At 51.7% G+C, this 18,114-nt stretch overlaps 1 protein-coding gene and 1 long non-coding RNA gene across 22 annotated transcripts in view; both read right to left on the reverse strand.

The window, feature by feature from the left end:
• KANK2 (KN motif and ankyrin repeat domains 2) overlaps nt 1–18,114 on the reverse strand; it is a 36,380-nt gene that overhangs the window by 17,435 nt on the left and 831 nt on the right. For 5 of the 21 annotated variants that reach the window (XR_013408886.1, XR_013408887.1, XM_077977369.1 and 2 more), the window contains exons 2-4: nt 17,034–17,249; nt 15,967–16,082; nt 14,431–15,642 (exon numbers count right to left, since the gene is read on the reverse strand). Coding sequence is in view for 19 of the 21 variants with exons in the window: in XM_077977369.1 (XP_077833495.1) it covers nt 14,431–15,642; nt 15,967–16,003 (1,249 nt within the window). In the remaining 2 variants the exon portion in view is untranslated. The remainder of the gene's footprint in view (nt 1–14,430; nt 15,643–15,966; nt 16,083–17,033; nt 17,250–18,114) is intronic. The other 16 variants (XM_077977370.1, XM_015122927.3, XM_077977366.1 and 13 more) reach the window with 4 other exon arrangements.
• LOC144336655 (uncharacterized) lies at nt 5,508–7,841 on the reverse strand. Its single transcript, XR_013408912.1, has 3 exons — nt 7,420–7,841; nt 6,451–7,280; nt 5,508–6,145 (listed from the first exon to the last, which is right to left on the reverse strand). It is a non-coding gene; the product is annotated as an uncharacterized LOC144336655 (long non-coding RNA).

The raw sequence follows: 18,114 nt of genomic DNA on the forward strand, positions 1-18,114 counted from the left end.
GCCACCAATGTCTTGGAATCCACTCAGGTCCCCCCAGGCTGCTTTTTAAGACAGGGTTTCACTCCCTTCACCCAAGCTTGAATGCAGTGATGCGATCTCGGCTCACTGTAACCTGTGCCTCCGGAGTTCAAGTGATTCTCCTGCCTCAGCCACCGAGTGGCAGGCAGTAAAGGCACATGCCACTGTGTCCGGCTAATTTTCTGTAATTTTTGTAGAGATGGGGTTTCACTATGTTGCCCAGGCTGGTCTTGAACTCCTGAGCTCAAGTGATCTGCCTTCCAAAGTGCTGGGATTACAGGCTGAGCAGCACCGCCCAGCCCATGCGTGCCTTCTGTGTCAGCATTTCCTCGGGGCTTCCCCTTCCTGTCCCCCGGGGCGCCAACTCTGAAGACCAATTAATTTGAATTCCCTTTAATGGATAAAAAGGTTGTTGGTTTTTTTTTTTTCTTCTTTGTGACAGGGTCTTGTTATATTATCCAGGCTGCTCCTGAACTCCAGAGCTCAAGGAATCCTTCCACCTCAGCCTCTCGCATAGCTGGGATTATAAGCGTGAGCCACTATGCCCAGCCTTAAATTTGTTTTGCCATATACAGTGACTTCATGAGGCCCACAGGCAACATTCAACTTTAGTACAGAACGGTGACCAAATGCTGGACGCAGGCAAAGAGTAACATAGACAGGGCTGGTTGCATGAGACACTCGGTCATCAGCACGGCCAACAGCATCCCCAGACCAGGGTGTGGCCAGCTCAGACCACAGAAAACATAAAAACCATGCCAGAGCCAGGGCTTGAACTCATGAGTGGGGAACCGAGCGAGAGGAAATGCCAGTTGCTATGTCAGTCTCTTGATTTTTCTTTTTAAATTTGGCAATAAATTCACATGAAATAAACAAACATACTGCGTGGCCAGGAGACGGATTCACAATGTCAATCTCTGCCCAAAGTGCAGGGCGCCTAACTTGAAATCCTGGGAGAGGCCGGGCGTGGTAGCTCACGCTTGTAATCCCAACACTTTGGGAGGCTGAGGTGGGTGGATCACTTGAAGTCAGGAGTTAAGAGACCAGAGTGGCCAACATGGCAAAACCCCATCTCTACTAAAAATACAAAAATTAGCCGGGCATGGTGGTGCACATTTGTAATCCCAGCTACTTGGAAGGCTGAGGCAGGAGAATCGCTTGAACCTGGGAGGCGGAGGTTGCAGTGAGCAGAGATCATGCCACTGTACTCCAGCCTGGGGGATAGAGCAGGACTCTGTCTCCAAAAAAAAAAAAATCCTGGGAGAGCCAAAAAATGAGGTGGAGCAATGTTATGCTAAGTGAAAGAAGCCAGATGCAAAAGGGACAAAAACATTGCATGATTCCATTCACAGGAGGTCCCTAGAGTTGCCAAGATTAATTATTATTATTATTATTATTATTAGATACAGTCTTGCTCCATCGTCCAGGCTGGACTGCAGTGGCGCAATCTCAGCTCATCGCAACCTCTGCCTCCCGGGTTCAAGTGATTCTCCTGCCTCAGCCTCCTGAATAGTTGGGACTACAGGTGCCCACCACCATGCCTGGCTGATTTTTGTGTTTTTACTAGAGACAATGTTTCACCAAGTTGGCCAGGGTGATCTCGAACTCCTGACCTCAAGTGATCCATCTGCCTCAGACTCCAAAAGTGCTGGGGTTACAGGTGTGGACCACTGCGCCCGGCCCTAGAGTTGTCAGATTTAAACAGACAGAAAATAGAATGGTGGGTGCCAGGGGCTGGGGGAAGGAGAATGGGAGTGAGTGTTTAATGGGGACAGAGTTTCAGTTTGGAAAGATAAGAAAGTTCTAAAGATAGATGGTGGTGATGGTTGTGCAATAGTGTGAATGGGCTGGACATGGTGGTTCACACCTATAATCCCAGGACTTTGGGAGGCTGAGGGGGGAGGATCACTTGAGCCCAGGAGTGTGAAACCAGTTTGGGCAACATAGGGAGATCCTGTCCCTAACAAACACAAGAAAAAACACACACAAACAAACGATGCAAATGTACTTAATGTCATTGAATTATATACTCAAAAATGGATAAGATGGTTAAATTTTTTTTTTTTTGGACGGAGTCTTGCTTTGTCGTCTAGGTTGGAGTGCAGTGATGTAATCTCGACTCACTGCAACCTCTGCCTCCCGGATTCAAGCAATTCTTCTTGAGTAGCTGGGATTACAGGCGTGTGCCACCACGCCCAGCTAATTTGTATTTTTAGTAGAGACGGGGTTTCGCCATGTTGGCCAGGTTGGTCTCGAACTCCTGACCTTAAATGATCCGCCCGCCTCAGCCTCCCAAAGTGCTGGGATTACAGGCGTCAGCCACCACGCCTGGCCAGATGGTAAATTTTATGTTTTATCTATGTTACCACAATATTTTAAATGGTGAAAAAATTTTGAGAGGCTGAGGCAGGAGGATCGCTTGAGGCCAGGAGTTGAAGACCAGCCTGGGCAAGAGAACAAGACTATCTCTACAATTAAAAAATTAGCCAGGTGTGGTGGAGTGTGCCTATAGTCCTAACTACTCGGGACTATACTTGGCTGAGATGAGAGCATTGCTTGAGCCCGGGAGTTTGAAGTTACATTGAGCTATGACAGCACTGCTGTACTCCAGCCTGGGTGACGGAGTGAGACCCTATGTTTTTTGGTTTTTTTTTTTTTGAGACGGAGTTTTGCTCTTGTTGCCCAGGCTGGAGTGCAATGGCGTGATCTCGGCTCACTGCAACCTCCACCTCCCAGGTTCAAGCGATTCTCCTGCCTCAGCCTTCCCAAGTAGCTGGGATTATAGGCATGCGCCACCAAGCCTGGCTAATTTTGTATTTTTAGTAGACATGGGGTTTCTCCGTGTGGGTCAGGCTGGTCTCGAACTCCTGACCTCAGGTGATCCACTCACCTCAGCCTCCCAAAGTGCTGGGATTACAGGCGTGAGCCACTGCGCCCAGCCTAGACCCTATATTTAAAAAAAAAAAAAAAAAGGCAGGCGCAGTGGCTCACAACTGTAATCCCAGGACTTTGGGAGGCTGAGGCAGGCAGACCACAGGGTTAGGAGATTGAGAACATCGTGGCTAACATGGTTAAACCCCATCTCTACTAAAAATATAAAAAATTAGCCAGGTGTGGTGGCACGCACCTGTAGTCCCAGGTACTTGGGAGGCTGGGGCAGGAGAATCGCTTGAACCCAGGAGGCAGAGATTGCATTGAGCCGAAATTATGACACTGAACTCCAGCCTGGGTGACAGAGTGAGACTCTGTCTCAAAAAAAAAAAAAAAAAAGTGAAAAAAATAAAAACATACAAACTAGAGTAGAACCAAAGCCCATTCTGCCCCAACAGAAAAGTAGGCAGTGACTTCAAAACCTGGGATGGCTCCTTTCAGTCTAAGGAATTCAAGGTTAGACACAGAATGCTAAAATAACAACAACAAGTAATAATAAAATTGATCATACTTCTTATTGTTATCCCACTGGGGAATGGTGCCAACTGATACTAAAATTCACACAAAAGAACTAAAGTCCATTGATGAGCTAAGACAATCCTACAGAAAAAGAGCAAAGATGGAGTCGTTGGTCTGTGAGAGAGTTAAACATATTTCAAAGTCACAACCATGAGAACAGAAGGGCATTTTTGCATTAACAAATGGACCAATGGGAGAGAGAAGACAGCCCAGCACAGGCTCCAATCTCTGGGCACTGAGGGTAAGACAGAAGGGGTTACCACAAGCCAGTGGGAGACGGTGGATTCTGTGGTGTGGTTTTGGGAGAAGCAGCTTACTTTACATGAGAAGAGCCAAGCTGGATCCCTGTCTCACACCGTACACAAGAAAGAAATTGTGAAGAATTAAGATGAAAGTACAACTACAAAGCTAAAGGGAAATAATGTAGCAGAGTATCAGGGACTCAGTAAGGGGAAAGATTCATTCATTCATTCATTCATTCAGTGACAGGGTCTCACTCTATTGTCCAGGCTGGAGTGCAGCGGCATGATCACAGCTCACTCCAGCTTTGAACTCCTGGGCTCAAGTGATCCTCCCACTTCAGCCTCCCGAGTAGCTGGGACTACAGGCATGCGCCACTATACCCGATTAATTTTTTGTTTTTTTGAGACAGAGTCTTGCATTGTCACCCCAGGCTGGAGTGGAGTGGGGCCATCTCAGCTCACTGCAACCTCCGCCTCCCGGGTTTAAGCGATTCTCCTGCCTCAGCCTCCCGAGTAGTAGCAGGTGCCCACCACCATGCCCGGCTAAATTTTTTGTATTTTTAGTAGAGATGGAGTTTCACTATGTTGGCCAGGTTGGTCTCGAACTCCTGACCTCGTGATCTGCCCACTCTGGCCTCCCAAAGTGCTGGGATTACAGGCATGAGCCACCGTGCCCGGCCAATTTTTATATTTTTTGTAGAGAAGGCAGCCTTACTATGTTGCCTAGGCTGGCCCTGAACTCCTGGACTCAAAGCAATTTTCCCACCAAAGTGCTGAGATTACAGGTGTTGAGTCAATGTGGCCCGTTAAGATTCTTTAAAAAATTCCTCCAGGCCGGGCTCGGTGGCTCATGCCTGTAATCCCAGCACTTTGGGAGGCCAAGACAGGCGGATCATGAGGTCAGGAGATCGAGACCATCCTGGCTAACACAGTGAAACCCCGTCTCCACTAAAAATACAAAAAATTAGTCGGGAGTGGTGGTGGGTGCCTGTAGTCCCAGCTACTCAGGAGGCTGAGGCAGGAGAACGGCATGAACCTGGGAGGCGGAGCTTGCAGTGAGCCAAGATCACGCCACTGCACTCCAGCCTGGGGGACAGAGCGAGACTCCGTCTCAAAAAAAAAAAAAATTCCTCCAAGCACAATAATGGTTTTAATTATATTCAAAACAAAGACCTCTGGCCAGGCGCGGTGGCTCACGCCTGTAATCCCAGCACTTTGGGAGGCCAAGGTGGTCGGATCACTTGAGGTCAGGAGTTTGAGATCAGCCTGGCCAACATGGTGAAACCCAGTCTCTACTGATAATACAAAAGTTAGCCGGGTATGGCGGCAGGCACCTGTAATCCTAGCTACTTGGGAGGATGAGGCAGAATTGCTTGAACCAGGGAGGTGGAGGTTGCAGTGAGCTGAGATCGTGCCACAGCACTCCAGCCTGGATGACAGAGCAAGACTCTGTCTCAAAAACAAAAACAAAAACAAAAATGAAGACCTCTAAGATCTTCATGGGTGCGGTGGGGGAGTGCCGGAGATTGGCACAGGCAAAAGTTGGCAAGGGATAATCTTGTAGAACAGGGTCAACAAACTTTCTGGGGAGGGCTAGATAGCAAACATTTTTGGTTACGTCACACACAAGGACTTGGTTGCAACTGCTCAACTGTGGCATAGTTCTAATACAAAACCAGCCACAGACAGTATGTAAATGCTTCCGCGTGGCTGTATCCAATAAGTGTGAATTTCATATTATCTTGTTCATGTCAAGAAATATTATTTTTTTTGAGACAGGGCGAGACTCTGTGTCTATTTTTTTTTTTTAATGTGAAAAAATCCATAAATAAACTAGAGCAGCACCCAAAGCCCATTCTGCCCCAACAGAGAAGCAGGCAGTCACTTCAGGCACCTTTTTTTTTTTTTTTGAGACGAAGCCTCGCTCTTGTTGCCCAGGCTGGAGTGCAATGGCGTGATCTCAGCTCACTGCAACCTCCACCTCCCGAGTTCAAGCGATTCTCTTGCCTCAGCCTTCCAAGTAGCTGGGATGACAGGCACCCGCCATCATGCCCGGCTAATTTTTGTATTGTTGTAGAGACAAGTTTCACCATGTTGGCCAGGGTTGGTCTCCACATCCTGACCTCAGGTGAGCCACCATGCCCAGTCTACTTCAGGCAACTTCTGTTGCCCAGGCTGGAGTCCAATCATAGCTTGCTGCAGCCTCAAAATCCTGCGCTTGCTGGGCATGGTGGTTGACGCCTGTAATCCCAGCACTTTGGGAGGCCGAGGCGGGTAGATTGCTTGAGCCCAGGAGTTTGAAACCAGGCTGGGCAACATGGTGGAACCCCATCTCCACAACAACAAAATTCCTGGGCTCAAGGAATTCTTCTGCCTCACCTTCCTGAGTAGCTGGGTCTACAGCTGCAGGCCACCATGCCAAACTAATTGTTTTACTTTTTTTTTTTTTTTGAGGTGGAGTCTTCACTCTGTCGCCCAGGCTGGAGTGCAGTGGCACCATCTCGGCTCACTGCAAGCTCCGCCTCCCGGGTTCGCGCCATTCTCCTGCCTCAGCCTCCGGAGTAGCTGGGACTATAGGCGCCCGCCACCGCGCCCGGCTAATTTTTTGTATTTTAGTAGAGACGGAGTTTCACCGTGTTAGCCAGGATGGTCTCGATCTACTGACCTCGTGATCCGCCCGCCTCGGCCTCCCAAAGTGCAGGGATTACAGGCGTGAGCCACCGCGCCCGGCCTGTTTTACTTTTTTTGTAGAGACGGGGTGTCACTATATTGCCCAGGCTGGTCTCAAACTCCTGGCCTAAAGCAATCCTTCGGCCTCAGCCTCCAAAGTGCTGGGATTACAGGCATGAGTCAGTGTACTTGGCCCAAAATATACTTTTTAAATCGTTCAACCATTTAAAAAAAAAAACGTAAAAATCATTCTTAGCTGTGGGTTGTAGAAAAACAGGTTTTGGGCTGTATCTGGCCCACAGGCCGTAGTTTACCAGTTTTGACTCTGGAAGATACCAGGAACTTCTAAAAACTGCTCAGAGAAAAAATGGAGAAAGGCTACAAGTAATTGACTTACAGAGGAACCTTATTAGGCACACACAGAGAAGCCGTATCTCTGACTGCCTATCAGAGCTATGCCAATGAAAACAATAAGGAGGGCTGAATTCCAAGGCTCGCATCTCTAATCCCAGGACTTTGGGAGGCTAAGATGGATCACTTCAGCCCTGGAATTTGAGACCAACCTGAGCAACAGAGCAAGACCCCATCTCTACAAAAAATTACCTGAATGTGGTGGCACATGCCTTTAGTCCTAGCTACTCGGGAGGCTGAGGTAGAAGGATCTTGTGAGCCCAAGAGGTTGAGGCTGCAGTGAACTGTGACTGTGCCACTGCACTCCAGCCTGGGTGACACAATGAGACCCTGTCTCAAAAAACAAAACAATGAGGAGATACCATTATGTAGCAGCTATCAGATGGATAAAAAAAATTAGAAAGATAGGGCCGGGCGTGGTAGCTCACACCTGTAATCCCAGCACTTTGGGAGGCCGAGGTGGGCGGATCACCTGAGGTTGCGGATCACCTGAGGTCGGGAGTTTGAGACCAGTCTGGCCAACATGGTGAAACCCCGTCTCTACTAAAAATACAAAAATCAGCCAGGCGTGATGGCACGCCTGTAATCCCAGCTACTGGAGATGCTGAAGCACAAGAATCGCTTGAACCTGGGAGGCGGAGGTTGCAGTGAGCCAAGATCGCGCCACTGCACTCTAGTCTGGGCAACAGAGCAAGACTCTGTCTCAAAAAAGAAAAAGAAAAAGAAAGAAAGAAGAGGCCAGGCACAGTGGCTCACGCCTGTTAATTCCAGCACTTTGGGAGGCCAAGGCAGGCAGATCAACTGAGGTCGGGAGTTGGAGACCAGCCTGACCAACATGAAGAAACCCCGTCTCTACTAAAAATACAAAATTAGCTGGGCGTGGTGGCGCATGCCTGTGATCCCAGACACTCAGGAGGCCGAGGCAGGAGAATCGCTTGAACCTGGGAGATGGAGGCTGCAGTGAGCCGAGATCGCGCCACTGCACTCCAGCCTGGGTAGCAAGAGTGAAAACTCTGTCTCAAAAAAACAGGGAAGAAAAATTAGAAAGACAGATAAAGCTGTATGTTGGTGAGGATATGAGAAAATGGACACCTTGAACCGGAGCATGGTGTTAGGAATGCAGACAGGGAGAGTCTTTTTTGGGAAGGATCAGACAGGACTTGGAGTGAAGTTGCAAATCCTCTAGGAATGGGCAGTCCCACAGGAGGGGATGTGTGACGATGACTCCAGCATTGTTTGTGGTGGCCGGAAATTAGAAGTAACCAGATACCCACTATGAGGGGATTAGAGAAGAGGGTAGGCGGGTGCAGTGGCTCACGCCTGTAATCCCAGAACTTTGGGAGGCCAAGGCGGGCAGATCATGAAGTCAGGAGTTCGAAACCAGCCTGGCCAACGTGGTGAAAACCCCGTCTCTATAAAAATATAAAAATTAGCCGGGCGTGGTGATGCATGTCTATAATCCCAGCTACTTGGGAGGCTGAGGCAGGATAATTGCTTGAACCTGGGAGGCGGAGGTTGCAGTGAGCAGAGATCGCGCCACTGCACTCCACCCTGGGCGACAGAGTGAGATTCCGTCTCAAAAAAAAAAAAAAAAAAAAAGGAAGAAAAAAAAGAAAAAAAGTGACAAACTAGATTTACAAACATCAGTGTGGAGAGTTCAAAAATAGCGTAAGGAGAGGAAAAAATAAGAAACAGAAAGAGATTTTTGTTTTTCTGAAGCACACCACCATTTAAGGAAATGAAACACGAACGAGGCATATTTTTCAAGGACACTCAAATGTCTAAATAAGTTTCTGGAAGGTGGATTGTAAGGAATGGTATTAGATGGGGTGGGGGTGGCACTGATGGTGGAGAGTGGAGGGTGGTGAGCTTCAGCCCGTGGGTGCTGTTTTCACATTTTTAAATGGATGGGAAAGAAGAATTTAATTTGGGACTCATGAAAAGTATGTGAAATAGAAATTTCAGGGTCTGTAAATAAAGTTTTATTGGAATGCGGCCATGTTCGTTCATTTCCATATTGTCTATGGCTGCTTTTGCAACTGCAAAATGAAGGCACTGAAGAACCAAACTCAAAAATGTATACATTAAATATGTGCATTTTTGGGGCATATTAAGTATACGTCAGTAAAACCAGAAAAAGTTGGGCATAGTGGCACACGCCTGTAATCCCAGTTACTCAGGAGGCTGACGTGGAAGGATCACTTCAATCCCTGAGTTTGAAGCCAGCCTGGGCAATATAGTGAGACCTCATCTCAACAAAAAGGATAAAAGGAATAAAAATAAAGTGGGGAGGAAAAAAGAACGGAGGCAGAGTTGAATCAGTGCAATAGAGACTGTATGACCCACCAAAGTGAAAATATTTACTGACCTTTAGCATTGAAGGGTGAAGGTGGAGGCTGAAGGTGAAAAAATAATAATACAAGAAAAGTGGTCTGCGCAGGCTAACGTGGATGGTTGTCAGGAGCTAAGGAATGAGATGAACTCAGTTTTGGACTCCTGCAGGCCAAAATACAATTTTTTTTTTTTTTTGAGATGGAGTCTCAGTCTCACTCTGTCACCCAGGCTGGAGTGCAGCGATGCGATCTCAGTTCACTGCAATTTCCACCGCCCCGGTTCAAGCGATCCTCCTTTCTCAGCTTCCCAAGTAGCTGGGATTACAGGTGTGTGCCACCACGCCTGGCTGATTTTTGTATTTTTAGTAGAGATGGGGTTTCGCCATGTTGCCCAGGCTGGTCTTGAGCTCCTGACCTCAGGTGATCTGCCCACCTCAGCCTCTCAAAGTGTGGGGATTATAGGCGTGAGTCACCGCACCTGGCCCAAAATAAGTTTGTTTTTTTTAAATTTAGGCTGGGTGCAATAGCTCATTCCAGTTTGTTCAACCCCTTGATAAGCCCGAGCCTCTGCTTATCTCAGGGCCTTTGTCCCTGCTGTGCTCCTCCTTGGACCATTATTTTTTCCACCTCTTTTGGTGACTTCTTTCCTTTCACGTCTTTGTTCAAAGAGGCTCCTTGGAGGCCGGGTGCGGTGGCTCACACCTGTAATCCCAGCACTCTGGGAGGCCGAGGCCGGCAGATCACGAGGTCAGGAGTTCGAGACCAGCCTGGCCAACATAGTGAAACCCCGTCTCTACTGAAAGTACACAAAAATTAGCTGGGTGTGGTGGCGGGCACCTGGAATCCCAGCTCCTTGGGAGGCGGAGACAAGGAGAATCTTTTGAACCCGAGAGGCGGAGGTTGCAGTGAGCTGAGATAGCGCCATTGCACTCCAGCCCGGGCAGCAGTGAGACTCCATCTCAGAAATAAACAGATGCTCCTTTGAGAGGCTATAGAGCCAAGAGCTGACCTTCGGCACCAACTATCAACACACCCCTGGTAGCATGGTGAACACTTGACATGAATTGATTCTCGCCCTCCTACTCCCACCCACAAGATTGGTCTTGCCCAGGCTGGAGTGCAGTGGTGTGGTCACAACTCACCGTAGCCTCGACCCACTGGCCTCAAGCAATCCTCCTGCCTTGGCCCCCCAAAGCTCTAGGATTACAGGCATAAGCCACTGCGCCCAGCCAAATTGACATATTAAAGCCTCACATTATTCCAGTGATACTGTGCCGTCAGGACCCCCAATTTGCAAATGAGGAAACTGAGGCACAGAGAGATTAAATCATGCTCGAAGGCCGAGTCAGTTGGATCGCCTGAGGTCAAGAGTTTGAGACCAGCTTGACCAACATGGTGAAACCCCTTCTACTAAAAATACAAAAATTAGTCAGTTATGGTGGTGCCTGCCTGTAATCCCAGCTACTCGGGAGGCTGAGGTTGCAGTGAGCCGAGATTGCATCACCGCACTCCAGCCTGGGCGACAGAGCAAGACTCCGTCAAAAAAAAAAAAAAAAAAAAAAGAAGATATAGAAATGAATTAAGACATTCCAGCTCAGCCCAAGCAAGGCAGAGATTGGGGCTACCTGCAGCAAAAGGGAATAAAATGAGACTCCAGGCAGAACTTTCAGGGCAGCAGCTTGCATGCAAAGAAGGTGGACATCGCTCTGTCTGTTTGTTCTGCAGGCAGAAGGCCTCCCAGCTGCTCTGGGAGGCACGTCTGGAATGGTGGTTGCCTCTCAAGAGATTCCGAGGCTGAGCCAGGCAGAGCCCCTGGCAGGGGGCCAGAACCTCAGGGTTGGGTGTTTGGGATAGACATAGAACAGGCGGGTGGTGTCCAGAGCTGGCCAGGAACAACACAGGCCGGCGAGAAAACATAGCTGGGTCCGTGCCCTCCAGCCTGTGCCCTCTGGTCTGTTGGTAGGGGCTCTGGCCACCTGACATTCGAGGCTGGGATGAGAACTTGGGCCCTACCTTCGAGCTCTGCGGCAGATTCAAGCTGTCCTGGGTTTATTTATTTTTACTTTTTTTCTTTTTCTGTTTTTTGAGATGGAGTCTCACTGTCATCCAGGCTGGAGTGCAGTGGCGCGATGTTGGCTCACTGCAACCTTCGCCTCCTAGGTTCAAGCAATTCTCCTCCCTTAACCTCCCGAGTAGCTAGGACTACAGGCGTGTGCCACCATGCCCGGCTTATTTTTGTATTTTTGGTAGTGACGGGGTTTCACTATATTGGCCAGGCTGGTCTTGAACCCCTGAGCTCAGGTGATCCACCCACCTCAGCCTCCCAAAGTGCTAGGATAATAGGCTTGATGTCCTGGGTTTAGATACTGGCTCAGTTGAGCCACTTCCTGGCTGTGTCACACAGGACAAATGAATCTCCTCAAGCCTCAGTTTCCCCAGGTATAAACAGGGTTGACCAGAACATTATCAGCAGAAGCAGCAACCAGTACTAAACCATGTGCATTAATTCATAAATTCTCCACCTCTCTAAGACGGAGAGCATTATCATGCCACTTCACAGATAGGGATGTTTAGGGCTAGAGAGGTGACGTTGCTTACCCAGTATCACACCGCATGAGTTTGAACCCATCTGGCAGAGCCTCCCTGACCATGTTTCAAGAAGAACAGCTGTCATTATCATTATTATTATTTTTGAGACACAGTTTCACTCTGTTGCCCAGGCTGGAGTGCAGTGGCATGATCTCAGCTCACTGCAACCTCCGGCTCCCAGGTTCAAGCATTTCTTTTTTTTTTTTTTTTTTTTTTTTTTTGAGACGGAGTCTCGCTCTGTCGCCCAGACTGGAGTGCAGTGGCCGGATCTCAGCTCACTGCAAGCTCCGCCTCCCGGGTTTACGCCATTCTCCTGCCTCAGCCTCCTCAGTAGCTGGGACTACAGGCGCCCGCCACCTCGCCCGGCTAGTTTTTTTTTGTATTTTTTTAGTAGAGAAGGGGTTTCACCGTGTTAGCCAGGATGGTCTCGATCTCCTGACCTCGTGATCCGCCCGTCTCGGCCTCCCAAAGTGCTGGGATTACAGGCTTGAGCCACCGCGCCCGGCCGGTTCAAGCATTTCTTGTGCTTCAGTCTCCGAAGTAGCTGGGATTACAGGCACCTGCCAACACGCCTGGCTAATTTTTGTATTTTTAGTAGAGACAGGGTTTCACTATGTTGGCCAGGGTGGTCTTGAACTCCTGGCCTCAAGTGATCTGCCTGCCTCTGCCTCCCAAAGTGCTGGGATTACAGGCATGAGCCACCGTGCCTGGCCAGCTGTCATTATTATTATTAATTATTTTGAGATACAGTTGCACTCTGTTGCCCAGGCTGGAGTGCAGTGGTGCGATCTTGGCTCACTGCAACCTCCGCCTCCCAGGTTCAAGCGATTCTCCTGCCTCAGCCTCTGGAGTAGCAGGGACTACAGGTGTGTGCCACCACGCCTGGCTGATTTTTGTTATTTTTAGTAGAGACAGGGTTTTACTGTGTTGGCCAGGCTGGTCTTGAACTCCTGGCCTCAAGCCATCCGCCTGCCTCGGCCTCCCAAAGTGTGGGATTACAGGCATGAGCCACCGTGCCCGGCCCAGCTGTCATTATTATGAATCATTTGGGTGGCTTCTCCCAGGGACCTCAGGACAACCCAGCAGCTGACATTCTGCACAGCCGGCATCCCCTTTCCTGGCATCAGGACTCAGTACTTCCTCTGGGAAGCACCCCCTTCCTTCCTCAAAGGCCACAGGGCTTGGGTGGGGCTCCCCTACCCCCAGTGTCCATGGCTAGGCAGACAGGGACACCGCACTGTGATTGGCTCAGCAATGGGCACATGACCCAGGCCAGCCAATGAGGGCCCCCTCTGGGATTTTTACTGGTGCTCTTTGGACTAAGGAGCTCCCTCTCCACTAAACGGAACAGACAGATGCCTGGAGCAGTGAGGTCACCTTCCCTTGCCTGCCTGAAAGAGAAGCTCCCAGGGTAAACAAAAAATGAAAGGCATCAAGTTAGATTCCTGATGATACCTGAGCACTGAGGCCAGCGTGGTGGCTCATGCTTGTAATCCCTGCACTCTGGGAGGCCAAGACAGGAGGATCACTTGAGCCCAGAAGTTTGAGACCAGCCTGGGCAATATAATGAGGCTTTGTCTCTACAAAAAATTAAAAAAAATTGGCCGGGCGCGGTGGCTCAAGCCTGTAATCCCAGCACTTTGGGAGGCCGAGGCGGGTGGATCACGATGTCAGGAGATCGAGACTATCCTGGCTAACATGGTGAAACCCCGTCTCTACTAAAAATACAAAAAACTAGCCGGGCGTGGTGGCGGGCGCCTGTAGTCTCAGCTACTTGGGAGGCTGAGGCGGGAGAATGGCGTGAACCCGGGAGGCGGAGCTTGCAGTGAGCCGAGATCACGCCACTGCACTCCAGCCTGGGAGACACAGCGAGACTCCGTCTCAAAAAAAAAAAAAAAAAAAAAAAAAAAAAATTAACACGGCACTCGTTAATTTTCTTCCACCAGACACATCACTCCAACTCTTAGAGAGTCTCTGTCTTGTCATCCACAAAAGGAGAAGAATTGTGCAGCCAACCTCAGGGCTGTAGCAACCATGCAGAGAAATTAGGTGACTGCCACTTTGTCAGTATCCAGAAAGCGGGAGGTGTTTGGGGGAAAGTTCCCCAAGGCTGTTGGTTTACCAGGCAGAAATCCTCCCTGTTTATTCAGTAAGTGGCAGGAATCAATCTTGGACCAGTTTAAGCAGTGAAAAGGAAATGTGTTGTTATGTAACTGATGACAGCTTCAGGCATGGCTGGATCCAGGTGCACAAATATCTTGCTGTTGTTGTTATTAAGAGATAGAGTCTCGCTCTGTTGCCCAAGCCGGAGTGCAGTGGTGCAATCACGGCTCATTGCAGCCGTGACTCCTAGGCTCAAGTAATCCTCCCGCCTTAGCCTCCCAAGTAGCTGGGTCTACAGGCACTGCAACCTCTGCTTCCCTGGTTCAAGCAATTCTCCTGCCTCAGCCTCCTGAGTAGCTGAGGTTTCAGGTGCGTGCCACCACACCTGGCTAATTTTTGTATTTTTAGTAGACATGAGGTTTCACCACGTTGGCCAGGCTGGTCTTGAACTCCTGACCTCAAGAGGCCTGCCTCGGCCTCCCAAAGTGCTGGGATTACAGGCATGTGCCACAGCACCCCGTCTGGATCCTGGCATTCTGAGGGTCCAGGATGAGCCATGGGAAGAAAGAGGGCCCCCCCACCCCCAGCCATTCTCCCGGCCTGAGACCGCTTACCTGCCGTTCCATCACAGCTGCGCTCTGTGATGCTAATCTTCTTCACCATATGGACGTTGCTGGTAGCCGCAGCAGGCACTGGGCACATGGTCTCCACCACCTCCTGGCTGCGGAACACAGGTGGGCTCTCAGGCCCACCAGGCATTGCCAGGGCCCTCAGCCCTGCCCCATAAGGCTCCAGGCTCTGGGCCCGCTGTGCAGGGGTGCCAGCGGCTGTGCTGGCCACCACCTCCACCTCCCGTGGCCCTTCTACCACCCGGACGGTATCCACGCGAACCGGGCTGTCTGGCGGTGGCCAGGCCTGGGGCTGGGGGTCGGCCTGCCGGGCCTGAGCTGCCTGCAGCTCCTGCAGTGCCTTCTTGAGCTGGGTCTCCAGCACAGCGACCTTGGCAGTGAGAGCAGCCTCCCCATCAGGCATGCCCAAGTCCCGTTCTCGGACCCAGGTGCCCACACTCCGGGTCTCAAGTGCCACTGGGTCCTCTGGGGGATCGGGGAGGTCCAGGCAGAGCTCGCTGCGGCCCCGGCCCGCTGTGGGGTGGCCCAGGAACTTCTGGCTCTTAAGTTGCACTGTGAGCTGCCGCTTTTCCTCCTGGAGCACTGAGAGCTTCACCTGGAGCACGGGGATCAGCTTCACCTGCTCCTCCAGCTGCCGTAGCTTCCGCAGGGCACCCGCCATCTGCTCTCGCACGTGGGCCAGGTGCCCAGCACTGGGAGGCACCGGCGTGGACAGTCCCGAACTCCGTGGCGTCGGGGGTGGCAACCCCACACCCACCAGGGAGGCCGTCGAGCCGGCCGCACTGGGGGTCAGGGAGCCCAGGCCGGCGGGTGTGGCCGCCTGGTCCTCGAGACGGCGACGGGCGTCCAGCAGTGTGCGTTCCACCCGCGGATTGAAGCCACCGCGGGTCTCCAGAGCACCATACTGAGGATAGAAGCCACGGCCGCAGTAGGAATAGGCTGAGTGGCGGCTGTCCCCACTGGCATTGGAGCACAGCGACTCAGTGGACGTCCACCAGGAGCCAGGGCCACGGGGCAGCGAGCTCAGGCGGGGGCGGCGCTGCACCGCCACGCGTCGCAGCGTGTGGCCCTTCTCGATGTCGTCCACGTACTTGAGGAAGTCCAGGTCCAGGCGATAGCCATAGGGGGTCTCCACAGAGTAGGGTGGGTCGGGGTCCTTGGCAGGGAAGGCAGGCGGGGAGGCCGGGCCAGGGGTCCCTGGGGGTGGGAGAAACACCAGGACCTTTGAATCCTCTTGTCCCCATACTCAGGGTGAAGACTGATGCCTGGGGAGAGTTGGGGTTTATTTGCCCAAGAGATGGGAGCCCACCTGGTACTCAACCGCGTCTGCTCTCAGACCCTCCCAGCGCAGGGCTGTGCCTCCCCATCAGACACCCGGGGCAGGACTCTGCCTCCTCCCTCAGACCTCTAATCGTTGGGCTGCGTCCCACCCTCAAAGTCCCCAGGGCAGAGTCCCCGGCCCCTCAGGCCTCCAGAACTGAAGCTCCCCAGGGCAGGGCCCTCTTCCCTGAGTCCCCTGACCTGGGAAGGGGGCAGGCACGTGCAGGACCTGGGCCATCTTCTTGTCTACAGATGCTCCTTGGAAGTCACTTGAGGGACTGCGAGTCAGACTGCCTGCAGCACTGACTGAGGCTTACCTGGGGAAAGGGAACCATGGCACCGGGAGTTAGGAGTCTGTAAGGGGAGGGAAGGAGATGGGGCCAGTCCCCTCCACTTCTGGCTCACCCAACCCCCCACCCAGGTCTGGGACCCACTCATAGACGCACACCCGGCCCGGCTACGGAAGGGCTCCCCCCGCACCGCAGGTCTGGAACAAAGAAACCAAACCTCACTGCCTGCATGAACATCTGTCCAGCCCCTGGACAGGCTCCAGCTGTTCCCACAGCCCGGCCTCCACATAGCTCTGGGGCTGGGGGGCCCCAAGCCCAACAGGCCCCACCCTTCCTGCATCCCCTCCCCTCAGCCCAGGCCTGGAGCTGGCCACAGGGAAGGATGGGGGTTGAGGCGCTAAGGGGTTGGGGAAGACGGGAACCTCATCTTCCTGCAAGGATCTGAGGAGACAGAGATGGAGGGGAACAAAGAGAAGCAAAGCATGGCGAAGGGGACACCCAGTGACCCCAAAGCTGACAGCTGGGTCAGGCCTGGACTAGGTAGGGGGGAAGGGGTAGGGAAAGTTGGGGAGGCAGCTAGGAGTGAAGCCTTTCCCCTTTATGGAAACAATTTTCTCTAAAAATAAACAGTTTCACTGCTGGGCTACACAGAACTTCCTGCCTGCCTAGGATGCGTCCGGGCTTAGGGGCGCAGTAGGGATAAAGGGCCGGGTGGAGGCCCAGGAAGTCCTGGGGGTGGAGGGGAGGAAGTAAGACAGGGCGCCTGGAGGCTGCAAAAGGGAGGGACAATCAGAGCCTCTCACTAAACCCCCCTCAGCCCTGGAGGCTGGCCAGGGCTCTTTTGTCCCCAGTATAACCCGTCTGAACTTGGCCGGTCCTTTCTGTTATCTGACCTCCAGCCATCATGCTGCAGAGGCCCCAGCCCATCCCGCCATCAGTGAATCCTTTCTGGCCTTTGAGTGCGGGGGCAGCAGGTACCTTGGGAGGATGGGCCAGGTAGGGCACCTGCTGGGCATGAAGGCAGGGCTGGGGCTCCGGGGCACCTGAGCTTGTCCTTGTTCTCCTGTCCTGTCTTGCTTTGTCTCTCTCCAGGTCTCTCTGTGTCTCTCCACGTCTCTGTCCTTCTACGTCTCTCTCCGTGTCTTTCTCTCTGTCTTTCCACGTTTCTGTCTTCGCTTCTCTGTCTTTCAACACCTGGAACACATGGTCACCAATTGCAGGAAATTTGGTTTTCCATTTGCCTGGAGACTCGCCCCTGAGCAACAGGAAGTTGATTGAAAATATTTTCTGGCCACCAAAGAGAGATGGAGATACAGGGAGCAAGTGGGATTAGAGCAGGATTGGAATAGTCAGGGGGAGAGGGGGTCAGGGGAGTGAGGGTGCTGCCAGGCAAATAGTATAGTAACAGTAATAATAACACCAACTCTTTTTTTTTTTTCTTCCTGAGACGGAGTTTTGCTCTTGTTGCCCAGGCTGGAGTGCAATGGCATGATATTGGCTCACCACAACCTCCAGCTCCCAGGTTCAAGCAATTCTCCTGCCTCAGCCTCCTGAGTAGCTGGGATTACAGGCATGTGCCACCATATCTGGCTAATTTTGTATTTTTGGTAGAGATGGGGTTTCTCCATGTTGGTCAGGCTGGTCTCGAACTCCTGACCTCAGATGATCCACCCACCTCAGCCTCCCAAAGTGCTGGGATTACAGGCATGAACTACCGCACCCAGCCTAACATCAACTCTTTTAATTGTCGTGACAATTCCATGAGATGGGCAGTTATCCCGTTTCACAGACAGGGGATGCAGAGGGCACAGAAAGGTACACTGGCTTGCCTAGGATCCTTGGGGCCACGGGGAAGTAGCTGGGCCTGAACGTGAACCTAAGGCTGGTGGATCCCGCCAATGCCCACCAAGTCACCACCCCCAGACTCCACACCAGATATCTCTACCCGTTTCCCAGATATGAAGACTGAGGTCTGAGGGTCCTCAGTCATCTGACCGCCCTCGATCAGGACCAGCGACTCCCGACTCCCGAGTAAGGGGAAGAGAAAGGAGATGAGGGG

Source organism: Macaca mulatta, chromosome 19 (genome assembly GCF_049350105.2).
Source record: "Macaca mulatta isolate MMU2019108-1 chromosome 19, T2T-MMU8v2.0, whole genome shotgun sequence".
NCBI lineage: Eukaryota > Metazoa > Chordata > Mammalia > Primates > Cercopithecidae > Macaca > Macaca mulatta.